Genomic DNA, 20,749 nt, shown 5'->3' on the forward strand with positions numbered 1-20,749 from the left:
AATAATCTTTACTGAGCTCAACTGGCATATCAGCATACACGTCAGCCATTTTTCCACTCAGGAGAGACCTCAAAATTATCATTTTCTCTGTTTCCCTCACAGAAAAATCAGCACAACTTCGTTCAAAGATTTTAAGGAAATTTTCAGGACAATCCCCCTGTTTATATGTAGGAAATTTCTTCAAATCTGACTTTGACAACTGGCTTGGTTCAGTACCAGAATCTCTGTTGTTGTTGTTGTTTTGGTTCAATATTTCCAATTTCCTAAGTTCAAAAGCCATCCTCTCTCTCTCCAATCTTTCTTCTCTTTCCATTCTCTCCAGTTCAAATTGTCTTTGTCTCTCTCTTTCTCTTTCCTCTTTTTCTAGGGCAATTCTTTCCCTTTCTATTCTTTCCTCCTTTTCTAGCTGTTTCATTTGAAATTCATGTGCCTGGGCTAACTGAATTCTCCTCAGTTCTGATAACTGTTCACCATTAGCTTCTTCCTGCACTGAGGCAACTCTTCCCTCACCATTTGACTCATCCCCAGACCAGTCTGACATTGCTTGGTCTCTTTGTTCACTCACTTCTGCCATTTGACTGCGCGTGAGAGGCATTTTAATCACACAGAAGGCTCTTTTCTATTTTCAAGCCTCTGTTTAAAACGTCACTTTTTTTTTTTTTCTGTGCTAAGGTCTGACACTCTCTAACAGGGTATATCAACAGATATGGCTAGGCCTGTTACTGTAGTCTCTAATGGCTTCTGCCCCTTCACTGGGCCTCTTGCCAGATTTAGAGCTACTTTAATTTTTCTGCCCTTGGCTCTACTTCCAAATCCACCACAGCTTCACCCTCTCTCAGGTTCTGTAGTTCACTAGGGAGATCCCAAATCTTCGCTGCCCTTGGTCTGTCTGTCCCTTCCGAGTTCTCTTAACTCTGGACTCTCAGACCAAGTCACAACAGCCTTCTACTTTGGGTCAATCTCCCTCACAAAAATGGACCTTCTAGAGCTCATAAGTCAGTTCCCTCACTCTGAAGTTTAGGTGCCTCTCTACTAGATCTGCTCCCCCCTGGAGACAAATCCTAGAGAGTTACCCACACCCCACTTCAGGTGCTCCTAACTGAAATCCTTTTGCTCTGGTCACACTAGCCAAGGCTTTTCTGGGCAACTGGGCAACTGGACAACTCGTATCCCACCCGCTGGCACCAGTTTTGTCGCGTCTGCCACCTCCTCCTACGTCACCACAAGAGATGACAGGCCACGATCCTTCTCTCACACACACACACACAGTACTTCGCTGCCACCAACCACACATAAACCTGACACTTCAGACTATGTATGGATTTTAAAATAAAAAGGATGATTTATTGATTACACAAATAAAAAGGAAATCACTGATTAAAAGAATCACTTATTTAAACTATATTTCTCAGACCTTCACCCTGCACAGTTCTTTATTTCTTAACACACAGTTTCTAAATCACCTAACCTATATCTAACCCTGTCACTCTCTAATTCCCCCAACAACAACTCCCTCAACAACCTTAAAAAGGAAATCACTGATTAAAAGAATCACTTATTTAAACTATATTTCTCAGACCTTCACCCTGCACAGTTCTTTATTTCTTAACACACAGTTTCTAAATCACCTAACCTATATCTAACCCTGTCACTCTCTAATTCCCCCAACAACAACTCCCTCAACAACCTTTCCCTCCTTGTACACCCCCCTTATATACACAAGCTCCACCCCTATAAGACCCACCTCCTGCCTTGCCATAGGCCAGGAAACTCCAGCCTTAGCCAAGACAGGCAGGTGACGTCATGGCACACGTCACAATCATAAACTTTACACTCCTGTCTTCTTCTGGGCCCAAGAATATATCAGTTCCCATCTTTGTTTTATATAGTCTCTTGGCTGTTCCCGCAGTGCTTCTGAGCGAGTGTCCAGTTCTGCCATGTCCCATAACTTCTTTAACAGCCCTTCTATCGTTGGAACCTCTTCGGTTTTCCATTTTGGGGCCCAGCGTAATCTAGCTGCTGTGAGTATATACATAAGACGATGCTTCCATTTATTATCATTTCTTCCTGAAATGACATTCAGTAAGGCCATTTCAGGTTTTATATCTAACTTCTGCTGAATAATTTCTTTTGCTAAATCCCATACCTGTGTCCAATAAATGTTGACCTTTTCACATGTAAACCACATATGATAATAAGTTCCTGCATTTTTTTTTACACTTCCAACATATATTGCTGTTACCCTCTGACATTTTTGCTAGTCTTACAGGTGTGTAATACCATCTGTAGAACATTTTGAGTATATTTTCTCTTAAATTTACTGGTTTAAACATCTTATAGCTTTGTTTCCACATCTTAGTCCAATCATCAAGATCCACATTGTACCCAAAATTTTGTGCCCATTTTACCATTGTCTCTTTCACCCTCTCATCCTCTAAATCATATTCTAATAAGTATGTGTACATTTTCTTAATTATTCTTTCATCCGTGTATATCCACAGTCTGTCCACCTGGACTTTGCCCTCGAAAAAACCCACAGTCCTATCTTTTTTGTATCTTGATTCTAATTTTACCATTGACCACCAATCAACAGCTACACCCATTTTTTCAAGCTCATGCTTGTCCTTTATCTTCAGCTCTTTGGTTAACAGATTTTCATATGTGGTTAACATTCCTTTCTGGTTCAGGGTTTTTAATGTAAATGCTTCTATCGGTGCCACCCACAATGGGATTTTCTCATAAATTTGTGCTTGGAATTTCTGCCATCCCATCCCTAAGGCCTTCCTGATGATATGTTCTCCAAACTCAGAGTGTTCCTTGTGTCTCCCGTACCATACATATGCATGCCATCCCATCTTTAAATCATGTCCCTCTACTTTCATAAGTCTTTGATTTTCTAAAGTTATCCATTCTTTAATCCAAGTCATCGCACAGGCCTTATAATATAGTAGCCAATTCGGCAAACCCTCTCCCCCCTTTCTTTCAAGTCTTATAGTAGTTCAAGTTTTATTCTTGGCCTCTTGTGTTTCCAAAGGAAATTTGATGTTAGTCATAAGACATAAGAAATTTATTTGTCATTGCGCTCACAAGTGGGTGCAACGAAATGAGGTGCTCTTCCCCAAGGTAAAACAATACTACAAAAAAAGTTAAAATATACACAACTTTCACCATCCAAATATAGATACCCCATTTTTTCTCAGCAATTAAAATTCCACCAAAAACCTATGGCCCCGCATTTAAACTCAATACTGCACTTGGGTAAAAACTGTTCTTGAATCTGCTTGTCCTTGCTTTCAATACCCTGAATCTCCTTCCTGATGGTAATAGTTTAAAGAGCTGATATCCCGGATGAGAGGAGTCTTTCAGTATGTTAGATATCTTCCTCTTACATCTGTTCTTATACAATTCTTCCAAAGAGAGGAGTGAACAGCCAATGATGTTTTGGGCCGTCTTAATCACCCCTTGAATTGCCTTTTTCTCTGCCACTGTGCAGCTCGTGAACCATACACAGAGACAGTAGGATAATATGCTCTCAATCGAACTCCGATAGAAGGTGATTAACAAACTCTCAGTCAATTGTTGCTTTCTAAGAATCCTTAGAAAATACAACCGTTGTTGTGCCTTCCTGATTAACGCAGTTAATTAATTAGTCTATCCAAGCCCTTGAAATATTTAAAATTCAGTAGTATTGGGAGATTTGAAAATAGAAATAGAAGTTTAGGTAAAATCACCATTTTTATTCTCGATAGTCTTCCCATAACTGAAAGCTGTAGTTTGCTCCATTCCTCCAGATTTTTCTGAATTTCTTTCTGCATTGCTAAGTAGTTTTCTTTCATTAAATTGAATGATTTTTTGGATGATGATCACCCCTAGATATTTAATTTTTTTCACCGCCTCAAAATTGGAGTTTTGTGCTAATTTTTCGACATCTTCTTGCTTTATGTTTTTTGTCATAAATTTTGTTTTTTGACCAAATTCTTCTATAACTTCCAACAATCCTTCAAGATTTTCCAAAGGATTTTCTAATATTATGACTTAATCGTCCACATACGCTTGTAACTTGAATTCTCCCCCAATTCTAAGTCCTTTAATCGCTTCGTTATTCCTGATCTGTCTGTTAAGTATTTCCAATGTCAAAATAAATAATAGGGGCAGCCCTGCCTCGTTCCTTGTTCGATCTGTATATTTCCAGTTAGGTTGCCATTCACTTTTATCTTGGCTACTTGCTTAGTATATATTGCCTTGATTGTTTGTAGATATGTTCCTTGAAGGCCCATTCTCTCCAGTAATGATAGCATGAAATCCCAGTTGACATTATCGAAGGCTTTTTCCTCATGTTCGCCATGATATTACTAGACTTTCTAATTGGTGCACATTTGCTCTACATGTTTGGCGATCAACATATTTGTCACAATTTTTAAAATTAGCTCCAAATGAGTTCTCTATTGTTTTGCGTAATGTTTTATAATTTGGACGTCCTAGCCTCATGTGCCACAGATGAATGCAATCTTTGTGTGGACGTTCATTCTTGTAAACATTATTAACATCTATATTACTTAGTTCAGTGGTTCTTAACGTGGGCGATAATGCCCCCCAGGGGGTGATTTCATTTTTCAGGGGGGCGGTAGAACGAAAAGGGGTGGTGTGAGGGCGGCGGAACAGAAGGGGGCGGTAGGGGGGCGCTGGAGCAAACCAAACCTGCTGCAGCTGTGGTGCTGGCAGTGGATCTGGTACCGCCACCGCCAGCCACTCCAGCTCTTTCTGCCTGCCACGTCTCGCCTTCCTCTCTTAGGGGAGCACCGAGTGTGGATTGGGTGGAAGGAAAGGGTCTCTCGGGTCCCCGTCCTCGCCTGGTGAAGCACTGCCTTGCACCTGGGTGGGGAGGGAGAGACAAGCCCCGTTTGTCCATCCTGCCTTCCCGCCCTCGTTCCCACCCATTGCAAGGGAAGCGCGGAGAGAAATGGGTCGGTTTGGGGTGGCGTGGCAGGATTTCTAGGGATGGGACTTGCTCGGGTCATCCTGGGTGGGTGGGAATTTGGCAGCTTTTCCGGCTTTTCTTGTTGTCCTGTCATGGCTGGCTGGCTGGCTGTCAGGGGTGAAGAAAGTTCACCTGGCCAACTTTAAATGGCTTTTAGGGATGTCAAACTTGAGATCTTCCCCTGTCTTCCATGTACACGGGTGTGATGTGCCTCTATGTGTAAATCCTCTGGGAGAGAAAGCTCTCAAATTGAACTGAGAGCGCTGAGGGCAAAATCCACGGGGCTGTCATAGAGAGACAAGCCAACGCCCTGCGGAAAGTCAGCCGCTCCTCTTTCTCCCTGAACCCTGAGGATCCGTTCAGTGAAGGCGAAAAGGGCAGCATGTCAGTGGCTTGAGTATAACAGTTTGCTTCAAGAAGGGGATGGCAGGGGCACTCCAAAAAGTTTAGACTACAACTCCCATAATTCATTGCCCTTGGTCCACCTTCCCGCCCATTACAAGGGAAGCACGGAAAGAAACGGGTCGGTTTGGGGTGGTGCGCCATCTCTCATTGAGCTATTCAGCAGTTCAATTGTTTATTGTTCTGTTGGGTACTTGGAAAGTTGTTTTTAAGGTATGTTGTTATGGATGTTGTTGTAACCCTCCTCCCCCAAAGTAATTTGTGTGAGTAAATGTTGTAAAGAGTGTTAGTTACTCATTACTTTCTGACTACTGTAAAACCCTTAGGACTGTGAAGTGACTGGCATAACACTTGAAAATTCTTCTCAAAATCTTCTGAAAAGATAATGTGAAAATGTTACATTACACATGTTTTGTGTGTAGAAGGTTGCTTTGGTCAACAGACTTTTGTATTATTTTAACAATGCTCCTTGAGTTAAAAAAAAATTAAAACTGCTACAAGGCAATATACAACCCTAATTTGCTTCTCTGTTTCCTTAATACAAAGTCTACTATCTACAGAATTTCTCTCTAACTTTGTTCTGCTTTTTAAAAAAAAATTATTTTGAGACCCAAGTGGGTTGCTCTCTTGAATTTAGGGTTCAGACAGCAGCAAAATCAATATTCCTTTCCTTTCAAACAAATACTCTATTATTCTAAGATTCTCTGATTCTTACAATTCTGTTCGGACTTGAAGCTGAAGTGACACAACCAATTGCTAGCATATTATTGCCAGCAATGGCAATAATATGCCAGCTGACATATTATTGGTCAGTATGAAGACTAAGTCTTTTGGTGAAACTAGAATGGGCCATTAATACATAGTCCTGGCTATGTTTTCATCAGGATGTGGCCAGAAGCCATGGAGACATATTGTTTTTAATTGCCACCCTTTAGTATCAGAGGTAGTTTGTGGAAGATAAAGTGAAGCTTTTATCAAGCTGCATTTTGGAGCTTTGGAAAACACAGGCTTGTGTCCAGTAAGGATCATCTTGCTGGTGGAAGGAGAAATGAGGCTGCTTCCCTACCTTAATTTTCTTTCTCCTGTGCTGTCCTCATTCTCCATTGCCACCACACCAAGCTCAGTTACCCAACTCACACTTAACAGCAGATCTGAAGTGGTCTGCAAGATGGAGGGGCATCACTGAAAACTGTCTCCTTCCCTCTTCTGAAAGGGGACAGTGCCTTCGATCAGTGGAGTGACTTCCACTGGATTAAAAACCTCAGCACCCTTTTTTTCATTTTCATGTCTTGTTTTGTGTTTTGCCCGTGGGTGATTGATTGATTAGGCAGCGTTCCGTCTCAAGAGACTACGGTAACGTGCTCTGTATGGAGGACTTGGAACAGCGTCTAGTGTGGCTGAGGAGGCCAATTCGAGAGTGACCATCCCTTCCACACTGTTGAGGTCCATTCCTAAGGCCTTCAGATCCTGCTTGCAGATCTCCTTGTATCGCAGCTGTGGTCTCCCTCTGGGGCGATTTCGCTGCACTAATTCTCCATACAGGAGGTATTTTCGAATCCGATGTCAAAAGGATCTGATGTTGAGCCATCAAAAACTACGGTGCCCTTCATTCCCCCATGAAAGGTCCTGATGATGTTAAAGAGTCAAGGTGGACATCCAATCTTGGGAAGTATTTTAAAAAGGCCCACCCTGCTAACCAAATCAAAGACCTTTGTGAGATCTCTGAAGGCCACAAAGAGTGGCTGTTGTTGTTCCCTACATTTCTTCTGCAACTGTCGGAGGGAGAATACGTCAGTGGTGGATCTATTAGCTCGAAATCCACACTGTGATTCTCGATAGACTCTGTCTGCAAGCACCTGGAGCCTCTTCAGTCCAACACGGGCAAGCAGCTTCCCTACAACGCTGAGAAGAGAGATGCCACGGTAGTTATTGCAGTCGCCCCTGTCTCCTTTGTTCTTATACAATGTGACCATGTTTGCATCCTTCATGTCCTGTGGTACTCCACCTTCCCTCCAGCAGAGACAAAAGACTTCATACAGCTGGGGGGTGATGATCTCTTTACAGCACTTCAGCTGTTATCCTTCCCAGGTGTATATATGTATTGTATTTACAGGTGTTTATTCTTGCTGCTCTTGTATTTCTAATGAACTTTGCTTGTCTAGGATGGTTAACTCATACAATTTAGAGACGTAACTGGACCTGGGATGACAGCATGTTGTTTGAAATAATTCTTAGCACAACAGACCCTGTCCTCTCTGTGAGGTCTGTAAAAATGTTGGTAAATAAGAGAAATTAGTTTTATTAAGTACGATCTCAAAGAGACGTGGTTGCTTCGTATTCGTATCCCTGGGGATGAATACGAAGAGCGGCAGCACAGGTGCCACGGAGGTCCATTCCTTTCCCCTAAAACCAGCCTGGAGTGATTTTACAAGAGACTAAGAGCCTTCATTTTCTATTTGCTCCAACTGTTCAATATTGACTTTAACCAGCCATGAGGGGTGACTGCTGTGAGTGTTTCCAAATAACTACCGTTTATACTTGAGTATAAGCCGACACAAATATAAGCCCAGGCACCCAATTTTACAAAAACAAAAAACAAAACCCACCTGGGAAAACTTCTTGTCTCGAGTTTAAGCCAAGGGTGGAAAATGCAGCTGCTACTGGTAAATTTCAAAAATAAAAACTGATACCAATCAAATTGGGAGGAGGAAGGTGGGTACATAGAATATGCAGAAGGAGAGAAGGATGGGAGAGAGTCCTAGGAGCAGACATTCCCCTCAAGATCTTTAAGAGACATAGCTGACAGGGAAGAAGGAGGGAGTGAATGGGCTTCCCTGGGCTTGTAAACAAAGACGCCCTCATTGTGACTCTGCTTAGAGTGCTCTTTGAATTACCTGCTGACACACTGCGGAGGAAAAACTTTTCGTCTACAACTCTTTCATTTGGACATAGACTGCTATTATCCTCCCAGCACGGCGTCTGCCTGCCAGTCTGAAAAATGCAGGGCACTTAATCCGGGTCATCGACCACCCACAGAAGCTCCAGGTGCCCGTAGATGAGTGGGGGAGTCCGGAGAACACCAGCACTGCAGAAGGAGAACACGTAATTTTGACACTGACTCGAGTACAAGCCGAGGGGGTGTGTGCTTTTTCAGCATAAAAAATGGGCTGAAAAACTAGGCTTATACTGGATTATATATGGTAACTGGTGGTTTTTATCAAAAAAAGTATTTAACAAAAATAAATACAGTTTGATTCATCACACCAGAGTACTTACTTAGCTTTCAGGCATATTTTCCTCATATGGGGTAACAGAGTGTCAGTGCACCTACTCAGGGTTTCTCTCTGCTCATTTCTGAACTGGCTGTAGATTTTTGTGGGGAAAGCCCTTCTGGAACAGAAAGGATGGCTGGGAAGACTGCAGCTCGAATGTCACCATCTAGCTGTAACCTTGATTTTATTCTGTGGGAAATGTAGTGTAGTTGGCCCTGAAACCAGCGTTCTTCTCGAAATACAGAGGAGCAAAATATGGCTAATTTAATGGCTGTATTTGTGTGTCCTCATCAAGTACTTGGGGTATTGCATTCAAGAATGGATCCATGTTTTTTCCAGAAACTGGGAAAATAAATTTGACAGCTTGTACTTTATTACAGCCAAAGACCAGTAAAACCACATCAATATAAAATAGATACATATAGTTACTTTACAAAACTGTGACTATATGTATCTTGTACAAGTTAAGATCAGAGGTTTGTAGAGATGATTTTTTTATATATTTGGACGAAACCAGGAAGCTGCAGTGTGTTGCAAATCAGGACTAGAATTTCTCTTGCCCATCATTCACGACAGAAGAGGAAAAGGACAAAAGAGATGAATACACAAGAAGATTAAGGAAATTTATTCTATGATCAAAAAATAAATAAATAAATCACAATTTATTGTTCAACCTTCAACAAGCTGATCATTCTTTTAAATGATTTTGAGATCTTGCAATTTTGAAAACACTGGTGTCATGAACTTTGGGGAAACTATTTTAATTCTTCAGGTCAGTTTTATTAATAAGTGGGGATGGGCTATTGATAGGTGGCAAAGAAAAAAAGTTAATTTTAAACAACATCTACAGGTAAGCAATTTTTTCTTTTATTTATTTACAATTTATTTATTTACAATATTTTTTAGCCGCACCATTGCCAGTGGCTTTTGTTAAAAACTGGAAGATTAAACAATGTGAAAGGCTGCAGAATCCTTCCTCTGTTTCTTGCCGGCATGCTTGAAGATCACAAAGTACATATCTGGAGACTGCTCGATTGTTGCATGCTGAGTGCTCTTTGTTAAACTTTTCACACATTTGAATCTTTTTTCTTCTTGGCCCTTTGGGTAAACCAATCGTCCTGTTTAAGGGAGAAAAAAATGATTTGAACATGGTTAAGCACAAGCTGTAGGTGGCAAGAAGAACCATCCATCACAACTTCACCCAGAATGAAAATTGAAGAATTAGCCTCAGTTTTATAAAAGGTGGCTAAAGCCGATGAAGTCTGCCAATGAATGCAGTGGTCCCCAACCTTGGGCCTCCAGATGTTCTTGGACTTCGGCTCCCAGAAATCCTGGCCAGCAGAGGTGGTGGTGAAGGCTTCTGGGAGTTGTAGTCCAAGAACATCTGGAGGCCCAAGGTTGGGGACCACTGAACTTTAAGGAACAAAGAGGAAGCAGACAGCAGTGACAACAGCGGTGGGCATGTTCTAGGAGGCCAATGACATTTTTGGAGCAGCGAGCTTACAAACAAAAAGCATGTTTGAGGTGCCAGGAAGCCACTAGAAATGGAGGACGTGGATGGTCCCTTTCACTCCCTGGTAAACTGATTGAGCTGAGTTTCTGCAAGAAAGAGCCCTCTGTTTAAAGAAAGCAAAGCAGGAAATTCCACTTCTAAAGAAGCGCTATTCTTGGGTCAGAAGGAGGTTGAAAGTGAACATGATTCTCTCCCACCACCCAGTTGCACTTGCCATGCCATTGATGGATACGAAGGGTATCAAGAGTATGGAACTAGTTAGCTGACGATGTGCTGTCAAGCTGGAAGTGATCTGTAGCTGCCCTAATAGGGCTTTCAAAGTAGGTGAGATGTTTAAGGAGCCCTTTCACCAAGTCCACACCCCCCAGGGAGGTCCCATAGCTAGGCCGCGTTTCAGACCCAGGCCTCCAGAGTCCTAAGGCGTCATTCTATCCGCTACACCATACCGGGAGCCACCTGGAAATGACAGGCTATTTATTAAATAGTGGAAAACGAGGTTCCAGCTTGAGATGGGCACAAACCCCATTTCAGAGGTTCGTGCTGGTTCATAGGCATTCCTCCCCCCATGATCTCCCGTTCACTGGCCGGCTCCTGTCCTTCTCCTCAGCTGTTTGACCCTTCAGACAAGTAGGCAGGACAGGCAAATCTCTGCTCCTGCCAGGGACCGGTTGAACAGCCAGAGGAGCAGAGCATGCGGCAGCTGGCGCGTGGGGGATCCAGCCGGGAGGTGGGCAAAGGCAACGTGTGGCACCTGGAGTGCCATGCATACAAGCCTCCGAACTGAGATTCATGCCCATCTCTAGCTACCACTGAACTGATGCTTGGTTCTTGCGGCTGTCTCTGCTCCTTGATTGAGCTTGGCAAAGAATTTGTCCTATCAAGTGTCCCTTTGTGGTCTAGCAAGGAGATGGGGAGAGGCTGCCAGCTGCCAAAGTTGAGAAAGGGTCAGGAGGTGTCATCGGAAACCAAGACCAAGGGCATCCACACCCTTGTATTTTCAATCCCCCTGTGTGGGTGTGAAAACTGGACAGTTTAAACAAACGAAAAAACTGATTCATTTGAAATGTGCTGCCAAAGAGCTTTGCAGACTTTACCAGAAATACAAACAAGCGGGTCCTTGAGCAAAACAAGCTTGAACTTAGCCGCCTAGAGTGGTCATATCGACCAGGTAGGCAGGATATAAATAGAATAAATAAATAAACAAACAATCTTTGGAGGCTAAAATGCTGAAGCAGAGGCTGTCCTTGGTTGTTGGAAGTTTTGGGGGCTGTTTGGCCACGTTCCGGAGGGTTTTCTTCCTAATGTTTCGCCAGTCTCTGTGGCCTTCAGAGGACAAGAGCTAGAACTCTGATAGAACCAGAACACGGACAGAGTTCTAGCTCCTGTCCTCCAGAGATGCCAGCCACAGAGACTGGAGAAACATTAGGAAGAAAAACCTCCGGAACGTGGCCAAACATCCCCAAAAACCTCCAACAACCATCGGATCCCAGCCATGAAAACCTTCGGCAATACATTGAGGCTGTCCTTCTTAGGGCACATCATGAGAAGGCAGAGTTCTCTGGAAAAGATCACAGTGCTAGGAAAGGTGGAAGGCAGGAAAAGAGGATGTCCCAAACTGAGATGGTCTCACTCTCTAAAAGAAGCCACAGGCTTGAGTGTGCTGGAGCTGAGCGGTTGAGGACAGGGCATTTGGGAGACTGCTCCTTTATAGAGTCGCCCAAAGTCAGAAGCAAATTGATGGCACATGACAGCAACAACGTAGCTTTACATTTCTTTTTGATTTCTTGGATCTTAGCAGTGTTGCAAAGCAGGGATATGAATGAACTGGCAATAGATTGGCCTGGGGGATCAAGCAGAGAGTTATAGATAGTTAGTTAGTTAATTAATTAATTACGAATTTATCTATGTCCTATATTTTCTGCTACCTTTTTCCTAAATAGGATCCAAGGAGGCTTACAGTACGAAAAGAAACTATTAAAAGCACAAAAAATCTAAATATTGCAATATTTAAAAAGAATTCAACCAATATATTAAAAACGTGTACTTCAAGCCAAGCCACCTGAGAAGAGAATCACTTGTGACGAAAGTTAAAGGAGTCGGTCCTGCACGTGCTCAGTTAAGTGGAAATATGGTGCAGGCAACAAGACATACCGGATAGAGGAGAAAATCCTGGGATAGAGTTCAAGAGCTTTGGTGTCATCAGCTGACAAGTGGTACTGAAAGCTGAGGACGAACGCCTTAGGGACAGAGGAGCAGACAGACAAGAAAGTCCCTGCGAAAGGAGAGATTCACCTCACAGAAGAACGGAGAGAAAAGCTCGGAAGAGAACGACACCCAGTCCAAAGGAATTAAAGAGCAAGGGGCACCTGCTAAAGAGGACAGAAAGTTAAAGGTGAGAAGCAACTGAATAGAAAAATCTTTAAGGTCACTGAGAACTTTTGAGGGTCGTAGATCAATTTGGAGCAGAGGGGCCGAAAGCTGACAAAAGGGAATTAAGACTTTGGCAGGTTAGATGAGGGCACAAGAGTAGCCAACTTATCAAGTGAGAGCAGAAAAAGCCGAGAGGTGGGAGATGGTGGAGTGGAGAAACGGGGAAGCGGAAAGGAAGAGGCCTCAGAGCAGATGGCTTCAATGTATTCGCGAAGGCTTTCACGGCCGGGATCTAATGGTTGTTGTGGGTTTTTCGGGCTCTTTGGCCGTGTTCTGAAGGTTGTTCTTCCTAACCTTTTGCCAGTCTCTGTGGCCATGGGCCTCTTCAGAACATCTCTCTCTCTCTCTCTCTCTCTCTCTTGCACACACTTCAAGATGTAACATTTCCACAGTTGGCTCTCTGAGCCTAGATACCTTGACGATTCTTCTTTCTGTATGAAGCTGAAAACCTTTAAGAATGCTTACCCAAGTGAGTACAATAGAGAGTTCTTTATTTAATACAAAAAACAGCCTCCTGAGTATTATTTCTATGCGCTAGTGTTTGGTGAGGGGCGGTTACTAAAAAGGGGAACTTCCAGCTAATTCTGCCCAACCGGCTGGCACTTCTTGCTGCACATTTTTGAGGAAATCAAACGAGTTCCCATAACTCTCAACAGGTAATACAACCGTAACATTTGTTGTATTTTTGTGGTGGGCTTGAATACTGTTTGTAGGCATTGTCCAATATGTGGATGACACCTTAGCAATTTGGAGTCAGGGTGAAAAACAATTGGAAGAATTTCTCATCCATCTCAACAGCATCCACCCAAATATACAATTCACCATGGAAAAAGATATAGAGGGTCAACTCCCGTTCCTAGATGTCATGGTCCTATGCAAAATGGACCTCCGACTGGGACACAAGGTCTACAGAAAACCCACCCACACAGACCAGTACCTAACAAAAACTCCAATCACCACCCACAGCAAAAAAGAGGCAGAATCAAAACACTGGTAGACCATGCAAATCGGAACTGTGAAGCTCAGTTTCTCAGCACTGAACTCAACTATCTGAATTGGGCCCAACAGGCAAATGTCTACTCCAAAAATGAAATCACAAGAGCCATCAAACCAAGAAAACAACACTGAACTGAAGAAGAAAAACAGCCAACCAAAAATAAAGTAGTTCTGCCATACATCAAAGGGGTCACGGAACGTATGGGGAAACTTTTGAAAAAAACACAACCTACAAACAGTATTCAAGCCCACCACAAAAATACAAGAAATGTTACAGTCAGCAAAGGACAGAAGGGACCCCCTCACCACTGCAGGTGTGTACCGGATACCTTGCAGTTGTGGCCAGGTATATATTGGAACCACAAAACGAAGCATCCACATCAGTATCAACGAACATGAGAGAGACTGCAGACTAAAACAACCAGAAAAATCTGCAGTAGCTGAACATGCCCTAAAACAAACTGGACATGAGATTCTATTTCAAAATGCTGAAATACTGGACAACACCAGCAATCATTACATCAGACTGCACAGGGAAGCCATTGAAATCCACAAGCACCAACAGAACTTCAACACAAAAGAGGAAAGTTTGAAACTCAACAAAACTTGGCTCCCAGCTCTGAAAAATACAGCGTGCAAAAGGTGAACGAACTCTACCCAGCCACAAGGACCGGAGATCACTATGCACAAAACACCATCTAATGACACACATCAATCACAGTGACAGATAATCTCTCCTCCTTATCACAACAATACACCCACAACAAGACACACTAATCACCCATCTACGGGGGGGGGGAAGACAAAAGCCTATCTGACAGCCATAAATACTGCACTCCCAAGCCAACCACACCAGAGCACAGAGTGCTGTCTTCTGAAGATGCCGGCCACAGACCCTGATGAAACGTTAGGAAGAACAACCTTCAGAATACGGCCAAAGAGCCCGAAAAACCCACAACAACCATCAGATGGTTCCAGTTTCGGGATTGATGGAGACCAGGCCGTGAGAAGAGGCGGAGGAGCAGGGAGGCCTCTGGCCAGCCCTTAAGGCCTTCAAAGGCAGAAAAGAGACACAGAGAACGTCTAGAGCATATGTCGACCGGAACGCTATCGTCCTGTTAATTGCTCCAGGTGCATGGCAGGTGAATGGAATGTGATACACAAAGTCTGCTTGGTTTCTCTTCCTTCTCCTTCAAAGGCACAATGAGCTAAAGACGACCATGAGGAAAGATAATGGGCGAGGGAGCGACAAGGAGGGAAAGGAGGAGAAAATAGCTCCCTGCAAGAGCAGGCCAGGTGTGTCCAGAGTGGCAGAAAGAGATGAACTGAAAGGGATTAAGGCAGATTCTACGGAACAATACTTTGCAGAAGAAAATGTGTGAAAGGCGCAACAGAACCAAGCAACCATTGGTATGTGTGAGGTCCTCACTATTTCTGGCATTGTGTTCGAGTCTATTTTCCTCCATCTCATAGTTAATCAGGCCCAACCACATTGGGTGCTTAGTAGCTACAGTCTTAGGACACAATCTGGAGATCCATTTGTTTACTCCATGGGTAAAAAGGTGTGTGTCAACTTCACATAGGTGATGCTTTCCATGTGCTGGCAGAGCGCTTCTAACAGGCAAGGGAAGGGATCCCATGGGCAGAGTATCACATAGAGGGAAATTCAAGTAGACACTGAAAACGTGGATCCTCTTTTAAAACATACCCTCCTTGTATTCACTGTTCTTAGGGCAGAATACTGTAAAATTCTTACACAACTCCTAACATTCTTCTGAAGACATAAGACCCGAATTGGGGGGACATACTTACTAGATCAACAGTGACTGAATCAGGAGAGGGTGAATGTGAGGAAACAACACTTCCCAAGGTCCCTGTAGATTCAAGAGGAAAATGTTTTAATATTTTATTTGTTTTTTGCCCCCAAAGTATCCCCCACTTGAAAAGAATATGAAAAAACTGATTTATTCTATCCAATCTGTTTAACTATCATTGAGAAATTTGGGAAGGAACTGTTTAAGGAAGATGGAAACTTCTGTAAGGAATGGAGAAGAAAACCTCCAAGCCTGACCCCATAACCACCAGGGTCTGTCCTCTGAGGAGTCCAAGGGCCCTTCCTTCTCCGCCTCCTCCTCCTCCTCCTCAGACTTCCACTCCTTGGATATGGGAAGGTTCCAGAAACACATCTCCCCTTTCACGAGAGACAGCAAGCGACAGGCAGAGAAATCCTGCTGATCTTTCTGATTGGAGATCTAATTCTCCTACTATTCAGGGCTATTGGTGAGACTTATTATTTCCACTTCCCTCCCCCCTGGGGACACGCAGGATGAATCCACGACCATGACTGACCTCAGATACCACGAGGATTCCTCATCCCATCCCACTCCTTTTCCAAGAGAGAAGGTAAGCAAGGCAGGAGAGATCCCACAACCATCCCTGATTCAAGAGAGCAATGGGATTGCAACTAGAGATGGGGGCATGCCGCTATCCATATAAAAATAAGACTTCCCCCACACAGGTGAACGTCTTAAGGGTCCGGCCCCCGGGGGCCAGACCGTCGACTCACCTGTCCGCTGCTTCTGCGGGCTCCATGCCCCCTTCCAATTGCTCCAGAGCAGGTGAGTGGACGGGCAGGCACAAGGGGGGGGCGGACCCTCGTTATGTCTACCTGTGCGTATATGAACACGAATACCCCCATCTCTAATTACAAATTTGTGAATTCATTTGTAATTCAATTTGTAATTCATTTGTGAAGTGAGGTCTGTCACGGTATAGATTATTAAGGTTAAAACTGTGAATTATGAATGGGATTTGTAGTCATGGAATATTGTAGAAGGATCCATATTGGTTCTGTGTTAGCATGACTGGATGCTCCGAGGAAGTTTTCTCCTCAAGCCGGATGGAAAATTCCAAGTAGCAGCCTTGGCCTGAGACGATAAGGAACCAAGACACAGCACCAAGACGAGGGACAACAAACCCTGTGCTGGTTGTTGTGGGTTTTGGGTGCTCTTTGGCCATGTTCTGAAAGTTGAAGGACCTTCAGAACACGGCCAAAGAAACCAAAAAACCCACAACAACCATTAGAGTAGACATGGTCTAGAGGGGCGGGGTAAAAATCAAATCAAATAAATAAATAAATAAATAGATCCGGGCCGTGAAAGCCTTCGCGAATACAACCCCTGTACTTCTCGTGGGAATTGGAGGTGTGGCGAGAAGAGACAGCCCTTTACGCTGATTGATTAGCGTCTGAGAAGAGTGAAGAAGAAGAAGGGAGGTCCCAGATTGGAGACAGAGAGAAAGGCTGATTTTGGTACTGATTTTAGGACTGAGAACTAGAATGGAGTTTTGAGTTCCAGATGCTAGTATTTAGTGTTATGCTAAGATGTGGTCCAAAGAAGGCATAGAAGAAGGGGGGCTATGCCTGGCCTACCTTCTAAGCAGTTTTTTAAAGAGTTTTTTCATTTTATTTTTGCTAGCTGGAATTTGTTAAGATTCTAACTGCTTTACTTTATGGAAATGTACTTTATGCTATGCTTTCGCAACAAATGGAATATCTCTAAAATACTTAATTTTTCTAATAAAACAATAACTCTTAAAATCCTAAGTTTGGTCTCTTGAACAGCAAATCTGCAGAGCCAGATGGTAAAGGGCCACAGAGTGTGCTACCAAAGTCCTTTTTTTGCCTGAGTTTTGTTTGTCTTGGCAGACTCCACAACTGATGATTTTTATTTTTTGTTTTTTCTCTTTTAATTCGTTATTAGAACAGACTTGCGGAAAGGGTAAGTGTAGCTGCCTTGCTGGGTTACCGGGACTCGACTCAGCTTAATTAGGACTGCGCTTATGCCCGGACCCTCTCTGTTCAGCCGTAAAGTATCTTTTAGGAGATCTTGGGGATGACAAGGCCTGCCTTCCACACAGCCATGCATTCATATAACCTCTCTAGAATTAGGGTTTACATATAATTTCTCACCATGCCTCTGGCTTGAATGATCCTGCCCCAGAGGACTGAATACGCCAGTGCTCGGCCCAGCAACAGGATCGGGAGATGGTCTCACTGCAATTGTGCTCGTTCCCACATTGCTTTGTTCCTGAAATATTACCGTTTTAAGAGTTAGTCCATATAGATCTGGAAAGATGGTGCTATTTTTTTTGGCCCACAGCTCCCAACCCCACACAGCCATTGGCCATCCTGATCAAGGCCTTGAGGGAGCGACGGGCCAAAAAACCAACTTGCCCAAACTATACTCATGAAGAGTATCCAGTATAGCTAGTGATGCACATCCAGAAATCTACTTTGCTGCCTCTGTGAAGGATCAGACCCAACCTATTCTTGGTGGGGAAAGGCCCTTTTCTTTCCTCCCGCCAGAAGGAGGGCTGAGGGCAGTGCTTGCTTATTTGCTGGTCACCGAGAGCACTTTCTGGTTGGATTAGGCTAAAGACGTTTAGAGGCAGATTTTGGACGTTACCCACGAGAATACAGATAACTCTCAGAAATTCCCTATCCAAGCCATTTTGTGAGTGTCTGAGAAATTAATCGCACGCTGGTCTGTTAGCCTTGTTTGGTCAAAAGTTCCACTAATGGAAGCGCAGACTGAAAAAAATTCAAAAGCCGAAATGGGGAATGCAGGAATCTGGAGGGGTCAGGGTTGAAAAATTGTCTTAGGAGGGGTACGTAGGGCCTTAGGTCCACACTAGAGATGGGGGTTTTCACATTCGTATACAAATACCCCCCCCCCGCAAAGGTAGAGACAATGGATCATACTCAGGTATAGTAAGTTGAAAGACAGATGTGTGTCTTTTTCCTTCATTTCCTTCATTTGAAATGAAACATACCCAAAAAATTGAGTAGGACTGAAATTTTCCTCAATTCTTTTGTGTAATTCGTAATGTTTAGAGATACGCTAAGATAGTATAGAAACCAGGAGAGCCGTTAGCAACCATTCAGAATTGACAAAAATTGGGGGGGGGGAATTTCCAATCTATCGAAGGGGCTGCAACCCAGAGAGCAGGGTTATTTTGACACTAAGTTTGAAATTCCCGTGGCCGCTCCATCCCACTTCCCTTACTGCCTCTACCTTTCCGTCACCCCCCCATTTCCCTTTCATACACCATTTCCTTAGATTTCTTTTTTCGTATGTTGGGGGGGGGGGTTTCAAAGTCAGCCAGGCTGTGATAGCAAGGGATTCTCTGGCATTGTTTTTTTTTAAGAGAATACCATCCCTCCTCCAGTTTTTTTTTTACTAACTTTAATAAAGAAACGTCTCACCTAAATAACATAAATCTAACACCACAATAAAATACAATTACATAATACACCTCTGCCACCCTCATCCTCAGGGTGAGCAGTAATAAAGTTTTAAATTTCATTCAGACCATTCAGCATTTTGTTCTAGTCTATTTTCCTCCATCTCGTAGTTAATCAGATCCAACCCCATTCGGTGCTGAGTAGCTACAGTCGTAGGACACAATCTGGAAATCCATTTGTATACTCCATGGGTAAAAAGGTGTGTGTTAACCTCACATAGGTGAGGCTTTCCATGTGCTGGCAGAGCACTTTAAGGGGATCCCATGGGCAGAGCATCACATAGAAGGAAATCGAAATAGACACTGAAGACGTGGATCCTCTCTTAAAACATCTCCTCGTTGTATTTGCCATTCTTAGGCCAGAATACTGTAAAATTCTTATGCAACTCCTAACTTTCTGCTGAAAACACAAGACCCTAATGAGGCTGAAATACTTACGAGATCAACAGTGACCGAATCAGGAAAGGGTGAATGTGAGGAAAGAACACTTCTCAAGGTCTCTGTAAATTCAAGAGGAAAATGTTTTAATATTTCATTTGTTTTTCTTTCCCAATATACACGCACTAAAAAAAGAACATGAAAATACTGATTTACCCTATCCAACCTGTTTAACTATCCTTGGGAAATTTGGGAAGGAACTGTTTAAGGAAGATGGAAACATCTGTAAGGAATGGGGAAGAAAACCTCCAAGCCTGACCCCATAACCGCCAGGGTCTGTCCTCTGAGGAGTCCAAGGGCCCTTCCTCCTCCTCCTTCTCCTCCTCCTCCTCCTCCTCAGACTTCCACTCCTTGGATATGGGAAGGTTCCTGAAACACATCTCACCTTTCACCGGAGACGGCAAGCGACAGGCAGAGAAATCCTGCTGCTCTTTCTCATTGGAGATCTAATTCTCCTACTACTCAGATCAGGGGTATTGGCGAGACTTCTTATTTCCACTTCCCTCCCCCTTGGGGAGAGGCAGGATGGATCCATGACCGTGACTGACCTCAGATACCACGAGGATTCCTCATCCCATCCCACTCCTTTTCCAAGAGAAAATGTAAGCAAGGCAGGAGAGATCCCACAACCATCCCTGATTCAAGACAGCAATGGGATTGCAACTAGAGATGGGGGCATCCAGGTATCCATATAGAAATAAGAATAGCCCCGCACAGGTGGACATCATGAGGGTCCGGCCCCCGGGGGCCAGACTGTCCACTCACCTGTCCGCTGCTGTTGCGGGATCCACCGTCCCTTCCAATTGCTCCAGAGCAGGTGAGTGAACGGGCAGGCACAAGGGGGGGGGTGGACCCTCGTTATGTCTACCTGTTTGTATACGAATACGAATACCCCCATCTCTAATTACAAATGTTATCTCTGGTTCCGTTTTCCATGTGGAACAGAAGTGGCCGAGGGAGATATTTTATTCTTATTTAGAACCTGAAAGATGGAGAATGGCCACAGGATTCCACCAGGACCACTCAGTCACGTTTCCCATGACCAACACAAGTATGGGAGGGAGAAATCCCATCGTTCGCCTGCTTTTATCCTGAACTTGGGAGTAACAAGGCGTTCCTGGTGGGGAAGAAAGCTTGGAGGCTCAACCACCCCTCCGTAAGGAGAAGGGGAATGGTTTTTCAGGAAGGGGCAGATCTAGGTGTCAGATGAAGAGCAGATCTCAATTGATCCCAGGAAAGCAATCAAGCCAGCAGAGTTAATTTACTCTCCTCATCCCGGCTACAAAGACTCTCTAAAAATCTTCCTTGTCTAAAGATAAAGTTACTGAATATCCATATGATTTATAAGAAATGTAAAATTGTTTCAGTTTTCTTGCTGCTAATAAGGCATTACAAAACATTACACAGAATACCATT

The 20,749-nt window shown here is 43.6% G+C and overlaps 1 protein-coding gene across 14 annotated transcripts in view; it reads right to left on the reverse strand.

Annotated features, from left to right (window-relative positions):
- The window catches only part of LOC140702810 (solute carrier family 9 member C1), a 288,383-nt gene that overhangs the window by 164,537 nt on the left and 103,097 nt on the right, over positions 1-20,749 (reverse strand). For 11 of the 14 annotated variants that reach the window (XM_078381996.1, XM_078381998.1, XM_078381989.1 and 8 more), the window contains 2 exons: positions 19,334-19,395; positions 17,562-17,679 (listed from right to left, as the gene is read on the reverse strand). In XM_078381996.1, the coding sequence (XP_078238122.1) occupies positions 17,562-17,679; positions 19,334-19,395 (180 nt within the window). Of the gene's footprint in view, positions 1-9,262; positions 9,771-15,403; positions 15,466-17,561; positions 17,680-18,255; positions 18,493-19,333; positions 19,396-20,749 lie in introns of those variants that run through there. The other 3 variants (XM_078382000.1, XM_078382001.1, XM_078381993.1) reach the window with 3 other exon arrangements.

Source organism: Pogona vitticeps, chromosome 15 (assembly GCF_051106095.1).
Source record: "Pogona vitticeps strain Pit_001003342236 chromosome 15, PviZW2.1, whole genome shotgun sequence".
NCBI lineage: Eukaryota > Metazoa > Chordata > Lepidosauria > Squamata > Agamidae > Pogona > Pogona vitticeps.